The 20,496-nt window shown below is 30.7% G+C and overlaps 1 protein-coding gene across 1 annotated transcript in view; it reads right to left on the bottom strand.

Annotated features, from left to right (window-relative positions):
- Positions 1-30: 30 nt before the first annotated feature.
- Positions 31-20,496, bottom strand: part of LOC128391749 (neuronal acetylcholine receptor subunit alpha-7-like) — a 44,986-nt gene continuing 24,520 nt past the window's right edge. Inside the window, exons 2-9 of the mRNA XM_053351698.1 lie at positions 4,724-4,863; positions 3,847-3,891; positions 3,654-3,763; positions 3,451-3,568; positions 3,216-3,354; positions 2,834-3,115; positions 1,823-1,935; positions 31-1,407 (exon numbers count right to left, since the gene is read on the bottom strand). Coding sequence (XP_053207673.1) covers positions 352-1,407; positions 1,823-1,935; positions 2,834-3,115; positions 3,216-3,354; positions 3,451-3,568; positions 3,654-3,763; positions 3,847-3,891; positions 4,724-4,863 — 2,003 coding nt within the window. The 3' untranslated portion in view covers positions 31-351. The remainder of the gene's footprint in view (positions 1,408-1,822; positions 1,936-2,833; positions 3,116-3,215; positions 3,355-3,450; positions 3,569-3,653; positions 3,764-3,846; positions 3,892-4,723; positions 4,864-20,496) is intronic.

The following is a 20,496-nucleotide window of genomic DNA, read 5'->3' as shown; positions in this document are numbered from 1 at the left end:
AGTGAAAGACAATGTTTTTTGAAATGATTTATTGTTTTAATTGCTCTTAATCATAAATTAGTTATTTAATATCGTTGTTAATAAGACAACATGTAATAATTAAGTGTTGTTAACTTTGTTTTATAATTAACTAATTGTCATCAATGATATTACAATGACTTTTAATTATTTAATAAATGGAAGTTGATAATAGTTAGCGATATGATTATGTAACAATTAGATTATACATAAGGTTTAATGTACATTTTGATTATAACTTTGTTTATATTTAATTGTTGTTGTTGATGATGATGGAGACGAAGATGATGATCAGCTGATGGTCATTTGGAGAGAGGAGATTCTTGGATTGGATTAGTGAAGATTAGCTGGTGGGATTAAACAGGCTGCAGTGGAAATGGCAGTAAATGATGAGAATACAATTAAACATAATCGATCCATGACCATGGCTGCAAATTTCCATTCTCCGATAATCTCTTCAATTTCATCTTCTTTCCGCATCCGGTTGGTGATGAATCTGAGCTCTCTTAAAATGGCGCTAATTTCCCTTCCCTTACAAATGAATGAACAACATCCAGTTGATTGGTAAGAAGTTAATTGTTGCTGATGATTAGGCGATGAAGATGATTCATTGAGCAGAGGATTTACTTCATTAGGATGACCACCACCACCACCAACACCATCACCTGTTGAATCTTGATGATCAGTGGTCAGTTGATCACAATTATAACCTGGACAATTAGTGTTACATGAAGTAGCACCACCAAGTTGATTAAAAGGACATTTATTAGGATGATTAACTTGTTGATGTTGATTATGAGCTAAGCAGCATGGACAATTACTTGAACTACGTTGATTATTGTTTCCAATTAAATTAACTAAATATTCATCATCAATTCCAGATGATGATAAACCACCACCACCACCACCACCATGACAACCAAGATGAAGAGCTCCATCACTTCCGCTTCCTACCCCACCACAGATACCGGTTGATTCCCAATGTTTGGTGTGAGGTAAAGTATGATGTGACTGATGATGATTTAATTGATGAGTTGAATTAAAATTATGATTAAAAGTATTATTCAATCTTGTAATTGGATCACAGTAGCCTTTAATTGTTGAGCTGATTGTATTATAATCGTTATCGGTTATTGGCTGTCGTGTACATGAGTGATTATGATGATGGTGATGATTATGATGATGATGATGATTAGATAAATTTGATTGTGCTAATGATTTACCACCACCTCCAATTACTGGTATACTTATATTACAACTTTCAGAATTGTTTCCAGCTCCATTTTCACCGGCGGGTGATTTACTTTTCCCTGTGTTCGGCGGCGGTTTAATTCCGGGTTTTTCCATTCTCAGAATCCATGGAAGCCAAACCAATATGACCCGACGAACCTGAAAATTTAATTATCATCAAGCAAATTGAATAATTAATTAGTTTGATTGTTCAAAGTAAATTCGATGAAAACGAAAAAAGTTTTAGAAACAAAAAAAAAGTTTAGTTCGAGATCACGAACTCGATTTTTTTTTCATTCGTATTAATTTAACGATCAAAACAATGAAAGTTGTAAAAGTTAATCAGCTAAACATTTAATCATCATAAAAAATCACTGATCACTTAATCATCATTCAGTTTGATTATTAATCTAATCATTAAATTGGAAACCTTGTATTCTCAATGGTATTTATTACCAAACAGGATAAACTAATCAAATTAGAAAGGTTTGATATTAACTTTTTTTCATTATTTCCAATGAAATTTTTTAATTAGCCAACTAATCAACTAATCAAGTGATCATTGAATACTCACCAATGGAGGCATCTCTTGGTATTCAGAGGTTGCTCGGTGGTGGAAGTTGAGTACAACCACAGTCATGACCACCGAAAATGCAACCATGATCATGATACAAGCGAAATAAGTTCCTATGAGAATGAGAAGAAAATTTTTTTTTTGTAGAAAATGAACTTAACTGAATTATATGGAGAGAAAGAGAAGAAAAAAAAGTTCTGGAATCTGTGAATTATCTTGTGGATTTTCATGTTCTTATTTGACTGAATCACCCTGAACAATAGGTAACTCTTTTTGAACCTCTTCCATTTTAGTAATAAACAATTCGTATTTGCTTATCCTTCTTTACACAATTTTCCAGAATTTTATTTCATGATGAATATTCACTCGTTTACAGGAAGCACATAAATGTTAAGGAATAACTTTTTATTCAGATAAATTCTCATGATAAAAGTGATAAAAAAAACATGAGTTTCACCTTCAAGGCAAGAGAATGAAATTTTATGTTTGTTTTATACATGAAGTTTTTTCTTCTCATGATCATGATGATCTTCATTGCAGATATTTAAATTGCTAGTATATCAGTTGATCAGCATGGTGATGATCAACATGAATGAAAATGATAAAGTATGTTAATCATTATGATAATAAGCTTGTTATCATCCATAATGGCCTAGAGGATATACCAACTAAAAGGGGCAAAAAGACAAGGAAACTCAGATTAAAGTTCTGATAAGTTCATAATCAGATCTAAAAAACCCATGATAAAACCAATGAAGACAAATAAGTAAACAATATCTATTAATATTATCATGATGAAATCTACCATGAAGTTCATCCGATTATTCAATAAACAATTCAACAAGTTAAGTTAAACTCTATAACCAAAGGTTTGTTTTTAACCAAAATCTTGAAAAGTTCCGACTCTGAATCAAATCTCAATCTCCATGATCCATGATAATTAAAACAAAAAGTTTTCCAAACAATTGTTGACTCTTTTCATCTCATAATAATTTGCTGACCGGAGCTCACCTATGATTGAAATTGATTCAGAGGTTGGTGGTAATGTTTCACTGAGCTGAAGCATGAAAACTGTCATTGAGAGTAAAATGGTCACTCCAAGGGTCAATTTTTCACCTGAATCAGGTGGAAGGGCAAATCCAAGAAGGGTCATCGATGATATTAGGACACAGGGGACAATTAGATTAAAGGTATAATACAAAGTACGCCGACGGATATGAACAGAAAACGTTATGTCAACGTAAGTTTCAGGGCAACAAGCATATTGAACGACCCGTCGACGAGCAGGAACACCTTAAGAAAATGATAGAAAAAAAATTCGATTGATAAAAAATGAGCAGATTCATTTAGTCATCATAATTATCAATTGAAACATGAGAATGTCAATACTGACCAATTAATATCCATTCCCCTGAGGGTATATAAGTTGAGATATCACCACCCTCCTCATTAGATAACCTTAAATCCAAGGCAAGACCATCATAAGTCCATGAGCCAAATTTTAAGATGCACTTTTGGTCATCAAAAGGAAACTAGAGATGAAGAAAGAAAAGTGAAAACCGGAAACGGAAATGATGAGAAAAAAAATAATTGCTTCTTCTTTTGGTATTATTATTATAAATTCTTACCCAAGTAATATCTACTTTACATGTACTCCTAAAAATACCCGGAGGTACCCAAAGACAGCTACCATTGCTTTCCACCACCACATTGGTGTGTAAAGTTGAATCAATTTTATCATCGGCACTGGTGAAATATTGTTCAGATTAATTGGATGAACTTTTCCCCCCGGGAACATGAAGAAACAGAAAAAAAATGAATAATAACCCACCTATTGTAGAGAAGTACATCAGGAGTCCATATTTTACCTGCTGAAATTCTGATATTCTTAACTCCAGGATATTCACTTGTATTCCACCTTAAATTGGTGTCGATCCATTCCTAAGGAATTAATAAGATTGTATCACTTTCCATGAACAATTAATCCATGTAAAGATTAATACTGATTCTCAACTGGAACTCACCATGTTCAACCAAATACTTGACTGTAAAATTTGATTCTTTTCATCCTGTAAAATCAAAATGAAATCAAATTAATCATAATCTAATCATGATCGAAATACATTATCATGGTGTTACGATTATTATTATTATCATTTTCTCATATTAAATCAGATGTAATCAAATCTTTCCTAATATTGATACAACTGTAATCGTAAAGTAAATCAATCAAATTAATTCTGTAAATGAGAGAGAAAATCTTATTTCTATCTTTACAATATCAAGATGAATACCCTGAGAGATTTTGTAGATATAGTCAACATGATACTGAATCTTATTCCAAGTCAATATCAATGAGAATGAGGGGGAAAAATGTTATCATTTTCATGGTTCATTTGTGAAACATTTTGTTTCAAATCTCAAATTGATGAATCTTTGTAGTTTTCATGGTGATTACTTGGGCTGTTTGTATTATTATTCATGACGATTGTTATTATCAAGATGAAATTATCATAAAATACAAATGAATACATTGAGTAAGCATATTATCATCATGTTGAATCTCGAGATCTGATGAAGTTATCATGACATTTAGATTCAGAATCAGAACATGAGATGAACTTTTTGCAGAGTTTCATTCATCCTGTTTACTTTATACATGACAAAAACGAGACAAAAAGTTGAACTTTCTTCAGTTCTGGTTACATGATATACTCAGACAAGGTCATGATTGATGAGCATTGATAATAATCTTCAAGAATATTATTAGCTAATCCATTTGATTACTAATTCATTTTGATATTAGTGATTTAATTAACTTTTTATTGTAACAATTTTTGAATTAATTTTTTCCAGGAACTTTCTCTGAATTCATTTTCATGATAATCTGGATAAACTCACCAAATCAATGATTTGTTGCAAAGTTAAATGAAAGCTCACAAGGATTGGCTCGGATTCATTGATAACTGGTCGTTCAAGGGGATTATAATCATACAATAGATTTGATAGTAATCGTCTTTCATTGGGACCTCCATGGCATTCTGAGTGAGATTCAGAAAGAGAGGGAAAAAATTATTATTAATACATGAGAATTTAAAATTAAAGATCTGAACAACAATCAATATTTTGACATGATTACCAATTGAACGTTATTGCTTGAAAGTGATTGTTCAAATATTGATAGTTGGTGAATATATTTTTCCAGTTCAACAGATTTTCATTGATTCATGATAAAGTTCAACTAATCAGATGCTTATTTATGACAGAAAATGTCACAAGTTTCTGGCGAAATTTATTATTCCTTTTGAAGAAAATTTTTTTACCTTCATTTTCACTCTCTCTCTCACTCACTCACTCTCTCTTATAAGGACATCATTTTTCATCTTCAATTGACAAATAATGACAAACAATCAGATTACGATTAATCTTTACCTTCACGCTGATATTAGATAAACATTTACGACAAATAATACCCATGAGCATCTTACTGTCATCATCATCATCATCTTCCTTACCTTAATAATCTGAGTTCTCACTTTGAAAGATCAGTAAGATAAAATAGTGTGATAGATATGAAAAAATGTCTCAATGAAAAGGTCAAGTTTTCAAAGTGAAATGATCATTAAGATTATTGAAATATTGGAACAATTTTCAGGGGAAAGTTTCATGATAAAATGACTCAAAGTTAAAGTCAGGGTTTCAAATAATATCAACATGGTAAGTTAGATGGCGCCTTAGCAATAGGAGGAAAAGTTTCATCATTTGATGATGCTAATGATTATATTGTATTCAATTTGAGATATTAAACTGATGAAGAAAAAAATTCATTACATCAGTCTCTCTCTCCATCCTTATCCACATCATCATCATCGTCATCACCTTTTCCTTTTTATCCTCATCATTTTCCTTCATCTTCTCATTATCTCTATTCCATTGACTAAAGATGCTGGAAGGAAGTGAATTTAATTGAATCTCTTGAGATGAAAAATTGAGTAGTAATAAAGAGAGAGAGAGAGACAAAGATCGTTCCAGGTTAACTTTAATTATCGAAGGATTTTCATAATCATCTTAATCCTTACCCCTTTCTCACCATCACCATCATCATCATCTTCATCTCTTTGATAATATTTTTCATTATAATTTTGTTTGTTTTTTTTTTATTATCATTTCATCAGAAAAAAACAATACGATGAATTGAATGGTGACATTATTGCTTAACCTACAAACTACCACCCACTCAATTCATGATGATCATGATGGAAATCTGAATCTAATGAGAATGTCAAGTTTCTGTTTCTCTTACATGAAAAGCTCAACAAGATGAAATGAAAAGTTCTAATCGGAAAGAAGATGATAAAGTAAGAAAAAGGTATAAACCATATCATCCTCATCTTCATCCTCATCATCCTAATTATTGTCTTAATTATATGCTAAAAGTTGAGATGTTGATAAAAAAAGATCAACACAATCAACGGGTGATGAATAAAAAAGTTAATCATCAACCAGCTTAATTGTTTGATTGATTAATAATTGATTTTAATCACTTGAGCCCAAACAGAACCAATTTGATTAATTTAAACTATTCTCTCTCTCTCTCGGAAAATGTTTAATTACACACCACAATAAAGTTTTAATTGTTCAATTAAGCTCACGAATATGGTAATTAACTAAACAATTAAATTTTTTTCCTTTACCATTTGAAATGAAAACAACAAACAGAGTAAAATTTTTTTCTATTAATAGTGCACAGACTTAGCAAATAAAACAATTACTTTAAACAAACTTTAATTATTTTAACTTGGGTAAATTCTACCCCGAATTCCATACATAAAATGGCCGAAAACTGGCCATTATATGGTTAGTGAGGGAGATTATCTTCTCCCTTATCTTCATCTTCTTCCTCAAATTTCATCCAATAAGGATAACCAGGTACCACGTGAGAGGTGGTACCTGGTTGAACAAAGAAACTGGTGGTGTAACCAGTTTGGTTACAGTTCTTCGGGGGTACATAGAAAAGTATCAACGTCCCCGTTGATTTACAATTATTAGGAAATTAATTAATATATAATTTTATCCATCACCGGACATTATTTACAAAGTATATAAAAAAATATAAACGATATTAAAATACAGAGTTAATACAGTTAAGGTTGACAGACGTATCAGTCTAGAGTGATTATTTCGATCGGATTATTTGAATGCAATTGGAGCCAGTGATGAATATTTTGTCCCATTTTTACCATATCTCGAACGACTTCAGCTGTGGGGACAGGAATGTTTTATCTTTCATCTTTTGTAATTCGATGTACGCTTTAAGAGTGACTCGAGAATCTCTCTCAGGAGAATGTCCAATGGTTACATGTTTATCATCATCTCTACGTAATTTTTGATGATTAAAGAATAAAAATTTATCTAATGAAACTAATCCTATTGGTTGTTGTCCAGGCCATAGATCTTGTAAGTCAACGTGTTGGATGAACGATGCTTTTAGTTTAGATGTCGTTAACTCGAGTTTATTCAAATCGTCTTTCCCTTGTGTTAATAATCTTCTTCCGATGGCTAATTCTCGTACTTGTTGACATATCTCGTCCAGGCTTAATCCTGTTGCTAAATCATTGATTTGTAGTCCAGTGATTCGAGTATTTGGGTTTGATATTGTAGTGTTTTTTACCTGAGCATAATATACTGTTTGTATTCTAATTACATTTCCAAACCATCCTGATAAATGAACGCTTCCTACACCATTATTTCCATCACCTTCGATGTCAAGGGATAATGTTTCTTTTTTATTATTTTTCGGGCCAATCGGAACATATTTTTCTAAATATTCTGGTATTGGATTATTTAGGTTTTTCCAAAAAGGTTTACCTCCATATGCTTCCCTTAATTTTCTTCTTCTAACTCGTCGTTGTTCTCGTGCATAGGAATATTTTGTTGGTCTAGATTGTACCACGGTATTTATATTTACTTGTTGATCAGTTTTAAAAGGTAATTCAGGACAATTTTTTCTGAAGTGACCAGGTTCACTACAGTATGAGCAGTATTCACAATTTATCTTAGTGTGGTTAAAGCGGAAGCATAGGGAACAATGTTTTTCTGGTAAATCGATAAGATTGATTTTTGTTGAGTTTCTACTGTTCTGGTAATTTAGTTTTCTAGTGTAATATAATAAGTTTTGGTGAGCAGTTTGTAATTTGTCCGGGTGGTTTGCTGTGACTGTTAACTTCGTGAATTTGTTCATCTCTTTTGGGGTGCCACATATATCATAATCTGGTGATACTAACTCTGGTCTCCAAACATGACCATAGTAATTAGTGTATTTAGAGGCGAAGATCGACAAAATCAGATAACATTTTCTAAATACTGAACTTGGTGAAACTGGTTTAAAATGATTGTTATAATCTTGATTAGTTTTCTTTTTTTGTTTTGATGAAATGAAGAAACCTGGACCGTTTTTTAGTTGTAAATTTTCCATTTTCTTTTGGAAAGCGATTAGCTTTGGATCTGGAGAGGCATTTGTTGCATTCCAGTCGTCTTCCATCCTAATTGTAAAATAAAGAAAAGAAAGAAGAAAATTTCAATTATTCATCTACCCCAAATCACCGGAGTTTTGAATAATAAGTATTAAATTACCCATCACCGGGCTGATTGAAATTTTATCATAAATTTGAATTTTAATACCCAATCACCGGGTTAATTAAACTTTTATCATTAGAACTTCGAAAACCCAATCACCGGGTGAAAAGATGATTTTGGTTTAATTTATTCTATTCCCATCACCGGGTGAATTGAATTTATCATTATTTAATTAATTTTATCTCCATCACCGGAGAATTTCGAAAACCTGCCCCAGCACCGGAGCATTGATTTTATTTGTATTAATAACACTGATGTAAAGGTATAATAATGTCCTTATTTTCCTTATTTTCTCTATTAACTATCACAGAGTTTATTGATCTTTTTGGATAAGGGATTAATCTACAACCAATAACACAACACAAGAAGCTGATGGTAATACTAATAAGTATCCAAATCCACATTGGTACATTCATTTTCCAATTGATTTTAAGGTGATTGATACTTGTTTCAATTTTCTCTTGAGCTTCATCGATTAATGTGAAATCAAGTGGTTCAATTTGTAATTCTTTAGCCGATGGTTGAGTTAATCGTAAATTGATTGCATGTGTATGTTCTGATACCGGTGAACCTTGACTATGAATTTGGAACTTTTGAACTGTATATTCTAGGTCATCGATAGTAAAATTAGTATATTTTGATAATCTTATCACATTATTTGGACAAATATATTTAATATTACTATATAAAGTAATTGGGTGTCCTGCACAATGTATTAAATACTGCTCTCCCATTTGTTTAACTTGAATCGTTTCTGCGTATGTGGTAACATTAGGGCTATTGCTGAAACAAACTTCATTCTTCCAAAGTTCAATTTTCTTCAAGTTTTCTTTACAATTCGATACTTTCTTAAAATAGGATTATGACCTTTCAAGTCCTTCTCGCTAATCTCACAGAATCGATAATCGGTGATGTTGACTAATACATATTCTGGACCTTTATATGTAACTTTACAAGTGTGTGTATTATTTTATTATATAATGTAAATGCATCTGCTTGAAATATTTGGTTAGTGGTATCTCGTAAAATGTTGTAAAATTTACCATTAATGTTGGAAATCTTTCGTTATTGTATACATTTACATTAACATTTTCAATTTCATCTAATGAACATTCTGGTGAGCAGGGTAAAATAATTTTGAAGTATTTAAAGAAATTCTTATCAATCCTTGGTTTAGCTTTCTAATTGTTTCATTAAAATGTTTTAATTGATTAAGCTGGTTATTTGCTTGCGTTACTGTATCGGCGGCTTGAAATGTTATTAACGGTAAATATTGAGGCAGTTGATTCACATCGAAAGAAATTAGAAACAGTTGTTGGCTTACATTATGTAATTGTTCAAACTGCTTTTTTATCAGCTTCTTATATTCTTGGTTAGACTCTGCGATGGATGTTAGTACTGGTTGTATTTCTATTTCGGGATTGAAAATGTGTTTATATAAATAGTTAACGCCACTAATTACTATTCCACCAACTATTATTGTGGTGGCTACAGTTCCCGCAGTGATTATTTCTCGTCTTATTTTTATAATATTTTCTTCTGGTTTGGTTGTTACGTTCGGTATATTACGAATAGGATTTATGTAATTTTCATCAATAAATGATGAACAATGTTCTTCAAATTTGTCCAGAATTCTCCTTACATATTTACACATGGCTGGATTATAATCACATGTAATGGATTCATTTCTTTCCTTGTCTGTTTTTAGAACAATTGGGATTTCTTTACATGGGTTTGAAAATGCTAGTACGACAGAGACTTGTTGAGTTGATTTTCTTGGGTGATAATCAGTTTTTCTCCATAGAATAGGTTCACCACTAATGAAAGGAGAAATTTCTAGCATCTCTACTCGTGTGAGTATGCTTAAAATTGTTACTAAATTAATTAAATTTCTATGAAAGTACGGCTTGAGTTGGTTACTATGCGCTCGTCTTATTTTTTCTTTTTTATCAGTTCGTAATATTTTATAGGTTGTGTCTCCTTGTTTCTCTATCACTTTATATGGTCCTTTGAATTTTTGCTTTAGTTTCTTTGGTCCCTGAAATTGTTTGTACATAACTTCATCTCCTATTTGATAAGTTCGTAATTTCTTTCGATCATGTTGTAATTTTTGATTTTCTTTTGAGTTCAAAGAGTAAAGTTTTGCTTGATCATAAATCTCAGGCCATTTTTTGATTGTTGATTTTAAATTAGATGGTAATTGTTTGAATGTCTGGTTGTTAATTATAGTGTCAATGGGTAATGTTGGTTGACGACCATAAAGTAGATAGAAAGGAGAGGCTTTCGTAGACTGATTTACACTCGAGTTATAAGCGAATCCCAGCACCGGGATTAACTCGCTCCACTTTTGAGTGTTTTCTTTTTTACAATAATGAGTTAACATTGAACACAATGTTTGATTTACTTTTTCGTTAATCCATTTGTTGCTGGATGATAGGCAGTTGAAAATGCCCATTTACTTTGGAAGAATAATCTAATTTGTTCAACCACTGAAGATATAAAATTTCTACCTTTATCTGAGACAATTGTTCTAGGGCAACCATGTCTGACGAAGACCGAGTTAATTAGGAAAGTCGCTGTTGATTCAGCGGTCATATCTTTTATTGCTGCAACCTCTACCCATCTTGTAAAGTAATCGGTACACACTATAATATAATTGTTTTTCTTAGATGTTGGGAAGGGACCGATTAAATCGATTCCAATTTTCTCGAATGCATTATTAACAATTATTGATTTTAACGGAGCTTCTAAGGTTCCACTTCCTCTTTTATCTAATTGACAGATTAGACAACTTCGAACGTAATTGGTTACATCTCTACTCATCTGGGGCCACCAATAATGTTGTTTAATTTTATTGTAAGTAGAAAAGATCCCTGGGTGACCGGACAAGACCGAATCATGATATTCTTGCAAAATTTGCTTAATTAATCTTTTAGGAATAACTATATTCCAACTCTCTCCATAATGGTTAATTGTTAATCGGTATAGTAGATTCTCTCGGATTCTGTATTTAGAAATTAATTTCCTTTCTTTGGGATCTAAATGAGAAAAGTTTTCTAATTGTTCAATTATTTTAATGATTCGTTGATCTCTTCGTTGTTCATCAACTAGATCTATTTTATCTTCAACAATTTGGTTAACTAGTAATGTGAACAATTCTTCACATTCATCCTTTTGATTATCATAAACAATATCATCCACAGGATATCGTGATAAACAATCGGCATCAGCATGAATTTTCCCTGATTTATATTTAACTGAAAAATCAAATGATTGGAGCGCCATTGCATATCGCTGTAAGCGAGCGGGGAGGATCTTTTTTGAATGAATGTGGCATAAGGCACAATGATCAGTTACTACTTCAAATTTAATTCCCTCTAAATAGACTTGGAATTTTTGTACTGCCCAAACGATGGCCAAGCATTCCTTATCAGATACTGGATAATGTAACTCTGCTCCTCTTAATATTCGGGAGGCGAATCCAACAGGGTGATAACCATTATCATCCTTTTGTAAGAGAATTGCTCCTAGACCATAACCTGAGGCGTCCACTCGCAATTGAGTTTCTTTTGCTGGATCATAATGAGCAAGAACTGGTGGTGTTGTTAATTTAAATTTCAGCTCATTAAAAGCGTTTTCTTGTTCTGGCCCCCAATCAAAAGGTAAATCTTTTCTTGTTAAGTTAGTGAGAGGTCGGGCGATGTTAGCGAAGTCTTTTATGAATCTTCGATAATAAGAGCATAAAGCAACAAAAGATTTTATATCTCTAACTGTCCTAGGAGTAGGAAATTGTTGAACTTTTATTATTTTCTCTGGGTCAACTTGTTGACCATTCTCACTAATCACGTGTCCTAAGAATAGAATTTTCTTTTTCAAAAATGAGCATTTATTAGGTTTTAAAGTTAACCTGCATTCTGGAGTCTCGTAAATATTAATTCTAATTTACTTAAATGTTCTTCTTCATTTTCTGAATAAATTAATAAATCATCAATAAAAACTAAACAAGTATTATAAATTAATCCACTCAAAACAATAGTCATCATCCTCATAAATGATGAAGGTCCATTTGCTAATCCAAATGGTAATCTAGTGTATTCGTACAACCCACTTGGAGTGACAAATGCTGTCTTAGGCTGATCCTTTGGATCCATTGCCATTTGATGATAACCTGATCTTAAGTCTAATAATGAATAGAATTTCATTCCTCTTAAACTATCAAGATAATCTTGAATATTTGGTAATGGAAATTTATCTTTAACAGTTATCTCATTTAATTTTCTATAATCTACACACAATCGCATTTCTGTGGTTCCCTTTTTTGATACTAATACAATTGGTGATGACCAAGGTGAGCAGGATGGGATAACAATTCCATCATCTATTAATTCATTAATTGAAGCTTCTGCTACTTTTCTTTTTAAATCTGACATTCGATAAGGTTTTTGAGATATTGGAGGATGATTTCCAGTATCAATTGAGTGAGCATAAACATTAGAGAATCCTAACTCTTTGGATGTGGCAGCAAAGACACTTCGATATTTAATTACTAATTTATTTAATTTATCTCGAGTTGTTGGTTGGATTTCACTGTTCACTTCAAGTTTTAAGTCATTGATTATATTATTAATATGAATTTCTTCGTCAACGAAATTTTCTTCCCCATCACCGGAGACTGAAAATAAGGACGATAAACTAATTGTTGATGAATAGTCACTTCTTGTGATTAATTGTGAATTTGCTGATGATTGTATTTGATTCGAATCATAATTAGATGAGACGATTGATGATGCAGTTAATTGCTTTGTATTTGATTTAAAATTTAAATCTATGGTTTCAAATTTTTCTTTTGGGTTCAATGGAATGATTAATTTTCTTCGTTTACAATCAATGAAAAATTTTCCTTTTTCTAAAATATTTTGTCCGATGATGGCCTCAATTCCTGACGGCAAAGTATCAACAATAATCATAGGTGATTTAATTTCTATTTTTGTTGGACCATCTGGAATCTCTAATTTAATATAAGTTTCACCAATTACTTTTAGTGGTTGATTTCCCGCGGTTAAATGGATTGGACCTTTATAGTTGTGATAATCTAATGACAATTTTTGAGCTAAGTGTTTAGAAAGTAATGAGACTTCAGCCCCAGTATCGACCAAACATTCTACTTCCTTTTCCTTAATTTTTGCTTTCGTAAATATTAATTGATTTTTTTCTTTGAATAAGTTTGAAATGATTGAACTGGAAATTTTTGTTTCATCATCATCACCATATTCAGTATAAACTGTTTTAACTACTTTAGTTCTTTTGTCACTTGATGGTGATCTTGATCTTGATCTTGGTCTTCCTCTACCTTGGGGGTGAGGCGAGTTTTGTCGTGGTCGTCCTCTAGGTCGAGGGCTTAAAGATCGATTTCGTGGTGTAGTTGATTGAGGGTAACTCTGATATCCATCTGGTCGAGGTGGACGCATTGAACGAGGAGGTGATCTACTTAAATTTCTGTTCAAAAACCAAGGTTGTTTTCTATTATCTTGTGATTGATTTTGGGTTCTCCAATTATCATCTTTAGATGTTGATGGACCTTGAGTTGCCCATCCGATATTTTTTTGATCATCTCGAGGTCTGTCCACTCTTCGGGGACATTCATTTCTTTTATGTCCAGGCTCATTGCAACCATAACATATGATTGGTTGGTTATTATCGTTTGATTGATTACTTTGTCGATAGTTATTCATTCTATAATTATTTCGATAGTTACCACGATAATTATTTGTATTTCGATAATTTTCAGTTCGATAATTATCATTTCGATAATTACTATTTCCATAATCATTTCGATTACGATAGTTGTCCCTCTCTCGCTTTTTCATATCTTGTTGGAAAGTTAAACAGTCTAATCTTTCGGTAATTTGTTGTAAATGTTGCGATAACGCCGTTATTGTATTTTTTAACTGTTCATTCTCTTCGGATTCTGTTAAATCATCATTTTTTGATAATGTTGATCGTTCAGCTAATGTTACTTTAGTAATAAAGTCAGAGGTAGAATCAGCTGTCAGTAAATCTAATCTAGTTCGAATGTTTGATTTTAAACCTCTGTCGATGAAGCTATTTACTAATTCTTCTTGCATGTCTGGGTTGATTCTTCTACATAGATCTCGAACCTCGTAAGAGTAAGAAATAGCTGATTGATCTGAACGTTGTTTCTTATTATTTAACTCTTTAATTAAATTTTTTCGGTAACCTGAAGGAGCTAAATCTGAAACCAATTTGATTTTTAAATCTTCAAAAGTTCTAGGAATATTATCACCAGATAAAGGTTTGATTCTACATCGATACCACCTACTAGCGGTACCAGTTAAATAAGCAGGTAAAGCTTTTAATTTAATCTCTTCATCCCAATCAAGGGCAACTGCAGCTGATTCAAAATGATCAAGCCAATCTAATAAATCCTCATCCCCATCACCGGAGAAATTAGGAATATGTAATTGTTGATTTACTGTAGAATTTAATTTGTTTTTCTTTTCTCTACCAATCCCCAGCACCGGGGTTGTTAATAGAGGTTGATCATCCATAGTTAAGGTGAGAAGTGAGTTTCAATGTATAATTGATGTAATTTAAAGATAAACCAAATTAGTAATATAATTAATGGAGAGAGAAAACTTAATAGTTGTAATATTTTGATTGTAGAGTCTCTAAATTTAATTCCGAATATTAATTGTATTTCTTCTTGTTCCTCTATATTTAAATAATGATCATTATTGTTCATATCACCAAAAGATAATAATTAAACAAAAAAACAAACAAAATGTTTTACACATAATTAGAAGAGAGGAAAAAACTTAATTAAAAGGAATATAATTAAATTCAAAAGAGAGATAAGAAAGAGACTTGAAATTTAAAAGAAAGAGAGCTAAATTCAAAAGAGAGAGAAGAAAGAGACTTGAAATTTAAAGAAAGAGAACTAAATTCAGAAGAGAGAGAAGAAAGAGACTTGAAATTTAAAGAAAGAGAACTAAATTCAGAAGAGAGAGAAGAAAGAGACTTGAAATTAAAAGGAATAGAACTAAATTCAAAAGAGAGAGAAGAAAGAGACTTGAAAATTAAAAGAAAGAGAGCTAAATTCAAAAGAGAGAGAAGAAAGAGACTTGAAATTAAAAGAAAGAGAACTAAATTCAAAAGAGAGAGAAGAAAGAGACTTGAAATTTAAAAGAAAGAGAACTAAATACAAAAGAGAGAGAAGAAAGAGACTTGAAATTTAAAGAAAGAGAACTAAATTCAAAAGAGAGAGAAGAAAGAAACTTGAAATTAAAAGAGAGAGAACTAAATTCAAAAGAGAGAGAAGAAAGAGACTTGAAATTTAAAAGAAAGAGAGCTAAGAGAGAATTTAATTGTATTTAATTGAGGATAGAGTTAATCATATTTGATTGAGAGCGAAGTCAATTATTATAAGTGCAATTTTGATTCAAAAGTTCGAATAATTATATTTAATTATGGTTGGTTGCTTTCAATTGTTGTTGAGTTCAATTCAATTCAAAAGTGCAGATAATTATATTTAATTATGGTTGGTTGCTTTCAATTATTGTTGAGTTCAATTTAATTCAAAAAGTGCAAATAATTATATTTAATTATGGTTGGTTGCTTTCAATTGTTGTTGAGTTCAATTCAATTCAAAAGTGCAGATAATTATATTTAATTATGGTTGGTTGCTTTCAATTGTTGTTGAGTTCAATTCAATTCAAAAAGTGCAGATAATTATATTTAATTATGGTTGGTTGCTTTCAATTGTTGTTGAGTTCAATTCAATTCAAAAAGTGCAGATAATTATATTTAATTATGGTTGGTTGCTTTCAATTGTTAAAAGTTCACTTCAGTTTGAGAAAATTTCAATGATTTACTTTAATTATAGTTGACTGATTTCAATTATGATTGTAGTTAATTTGTCTCACCCAGTTCAAGAATTAATTTTATTTATAACTGATTGAATTCAATTGTTCATTATTTCATTGTTTAATTGTTGAAGGTAATTCAATTGTTTATTCTTCTATTGTTTAATTGTTGAAGGTAATTCAATTGTTTATTCTTCTATTGTTTATTGTAATTTCTGGTTTAATGAATCAGTTAATTCAATCAATGACGAATTATATTGAAAACAGCGATGATTTATATTGAAGTGAAATAATTATTAGTTTTGAATCGAGGTTGAATGAGATGATACGTGACTGTATTACATCAAGATAGTGTTTAATAATAATAATCTCTTTTAATTAAATTGGATTTACTTAACTATGAAGTTTTAATCGGTCTTTCCTTTTACAGAATTGTATGGATGTTTCTTAAATTAACCAGGAAAATTTCTACCTTAGATGAAACTACTGAGTATAGATTATGCAGAAAAAAGCACCTTGGAATTTCATTTCGTTAATTCATTTCAATTCTGATTATTGAATCAACTGTCTAATATTTAACAATTAAAACTCCAAACCAAATGAATTTATTTAATGTCAAAAGTTCAAATGAATGAACATTCAGGTCGATAGTGCAAAAATGATAAATGAAATTTATCATGGTTGTAGAAGTTTAAGATATTAATTGAATGGACTAAACAGAATTATATTATATTTTGTTGCACGTATTACTTCAAATTTGATTATGTTTATTTTAAATGATTAGGATAAAAAAATGATTATAATTGAAATACTTATCTTTTCAGTGGCCAAAATTCTTCTCCAGTAATTGACTTCTGTTTTGATTCAATTTGTTATTTCCAAATTAATAGTTGAGTTTGTGTTGATTGATTTATTCAATATGCTGATTTTTACCAATTGTAATCTTTTAATTATTAATACTTTTGTTTTATTACAGTCCAATTAACCTAACCTAACCTTCTGACCAGGTTATTACAATCACCACACTTTTATTTAGTTGAATAAAGTTCACTTTAACCTTCCACAAGGTTCAAATGTTTTATATGAAATACACGTAGGGTTGAACAGGTTGGGTTGTAATTACGTGTAACTTTTGATATAGTATGTATCACCTATTTAAATAGTACAGTAATTATTAAACATTAAAACATTGACTCTTTTCTTAAAGAAAACAATCACCATAAATTCACTATGGTTTTTTATTGAACTGATGTTTAAGCCCAAGTCATTTACTTAAATCACAAAAGAAACTTATCATTATAACAATATATTACTTCACATTAAATGTAATTAAGCACATTAACTAATCCCCGTAAGGGTGCCAATTGCACAGACTTAGCAAATAAAACAATTACTTTAAACAAACTTTAATTATTTTAACTTGGGTAAATTCTACCCCGAATTCCATACATAAAATGGCCGAAAACTGGCCATTATATGGTTAGTGAGGGAGATTATCTTCTCCCTTATCTTCATCTTCTTCCTCAAATTTCATCCAATAAGGATAACCAGGTACCACGTGAGAGGTGGTACCTGGTTGAACAAAGAAACTGGTGGTGTAACCAGTTTGGTTACAATAGTTAATTGACTTTCTTAAATATATTAAGTCTCAATTGTTGTTGATGGTCAACATTAGTTGGTGATAAATGGTCAATCATTAAAAAGTATCCAAGTAAAAAGTAATCAGCTAATTGTTGAGAATAATTTAGTTGATTAAATGTTGTGAACCAGAAAATCAAAAGTAATTGAAAAATGAGATAAACTTTTCTTGATATCTTTGAGCTATCAAGCTTCCTCATCGCCATTATCATCACTTATCATCATATATCATCTTACCTTAATATTATCATCTTCATCTTCATCTTTATCATCGTGTAACCCAAATGTTTACCCAAAATTTTTGATGAAAAACATGATAATTAAGATGAGGATGAAATATTTTCACCTCTAATTTTGAGATTTTGTTTTTCTCAACTTGATGATGAAGGTGAGAGATGTTGAAAAATTGGTTTCCATCAAAAACTCATCACATTGTTGATGGTTAATCTTGCTTGAAATTATGATTAATCCTTTAAAAAATCAAGATGATAATTTACCTTTCCGACCAGGAGAGCAAGAGTGAGTGAGAGAGACGAGCAAATAAAACAGGTAAATCTGAATATTCATCATCATGTTACAATCAATATCATGATATCAATTCACAATAGAAATGTCATCAACTTATTTTATCAGAATACTCTCAAGTAAACAAGAAAAATAAAAGTTCTATTGATATTAATAATGTTCAATTCTCAAAGTTATCCTCATGAGCTTTTTGAATATTCAAAATGTATGTAAAAAGAAACAATTCTGACAAGAGGTAACCATGGAAACCAATTCTGATAATATACATTATTATCATCTTTATCCCTTTTCCTAATCTATGGATGACATTCATATTCATTCAATCCAGTGACAATTTATCATCACCTATCCTAACATTCAATACATTTTATCACCTTGTTCATAATATATCCAAGTATTAATGTGACAAAATAATCAACCAATTGAAACTGATTAACAAGATTAATTCCCAATTCAAATTTTTGTAATCATATTTTTATTATTTATTATGCTCATTTCAGATTGAATATTATTGAGAGAGATTATTACAACTCGGAAAATTCTGGTTTTCTCAATTTTTATCTTCCTAATCCAATGGAAACATCAATATTATTATTATTATTTAAGTTAAAGGAAAGGAAGGAAAATTTATCATCAGTTATCATCCACTCGTAAATGACATGTAAATGACGATGGGACTGAATACTTATCATCTTCTTTATCGTAAAAGTAACATGAGAGAGTAAACTTAACCCTGCCACCTTATTCAGTAGATTAAGGAACCATGATGTTATTTTTTTTCATCATCATTTTCTGAATCTTTATCATCATGTTGTTGGATCATTGATTAGAAATAAAAATACTTTTTCTTTCCATAAGACTTGTCAAAATACACTGAATTCCATGTAGTTCAGTTTGTGTTTATTTCTACATGATATGTTTATCTACCGATGTGACATGATGACGATCATGATAAAGATGAAGATGTTTATAAGTCCTATTTATTTATGTAAAAATCAGCAGTTGAATATTTTTCAGAAGAAAAAAGAAGATGAGAAGTTAATATTGCAAACTTATCATGGAAACTGAATAACTTTACTGAAACAACTGAACTTTTCTTCACTATGACGAATACAAAGAGTTGATAAGAATTGAAAATGTGAGAAAAAACTTCCAAACTCATATATCATCATAATAATGATTTCGCAAGATTATCTAATCTTCATCGTCATGTTTATCTCCCTTACTCCTTACTTACCTCCACCTGAACTTCATCATGAAAAATGAATGAAAATGAGTTAATTTCATCAAGAATAATAATAATCTCTCTGATAGTGATACATGATTAAAATCATTAAGAGCGAGAGATTGAAGTTAATAAGATGCAAAATTGTCTTATTGGATTTCCCCCTTTTCTATATCTCATTTGTGTTTACCTGGAACTTTAAGAACTGGCAAAGATAATAATAAAGCTGAGATAATGACGATAAAAATCATGAAATATTGGTCGGAAGTTTCATGAAGATTTTAAGAAATCTGCTGAATTGTTGGTGGATAAAAAAATAAATATAACGAAATGGACTGATGAAGAATCTCAATTGACAATGTCATCTGGTATTGAGATAAAAAGAAAAACTTTTGAACAATCTCAGAACTACCTGAGTAATAACTCTGAAAGAATCAGGAGAAAACATCATGAGAGAAAATTGCAAACCTCATCGTTGAAGATTTAATAAAGTTCCAAATCAAATAAATTTATCGGTTGTGGACAAATTTTAATCTTATTGATCATGATGAATATTACAAAACGCTCATGAAAATTCATGAAAGTCAACAAGAAATTTCATTGATTTCATTTCATGATAACACAATTTACAAACAGTTGTTAATTAACTGAATTTCTGTATGATAAAAGTCATGATTGTAATTGAATTCTCATCAAGATTAATTCATTGATGAAACATCATCACCTTGATAACAGGAAATTATTAATATTCCCAGAACCAAAGGTTA

This window comes from Panonychus citri, unplaced genomic scaffold, assembly GCF_014898815.1.
Source record: "Panonychus citri isolate SS breed McGregor unplaced genomic scaffold, ASM1489881v1 Contig00135, whole genome shotgun sequence".
In the NCBI taxonomy this organism is placed as follows: domain Eukaryota; kingdom Metazoa; phylum Arthropoda; class Arachnida; order Trombidiformes; family Tetranychidae; genus Panonychus; species Panonychus citri.
The sequence above is the reverse complement of the archived record's forward strand: the minus strand, read 5'-3'. Positions and strand labels throughout refer to the sequence as shown.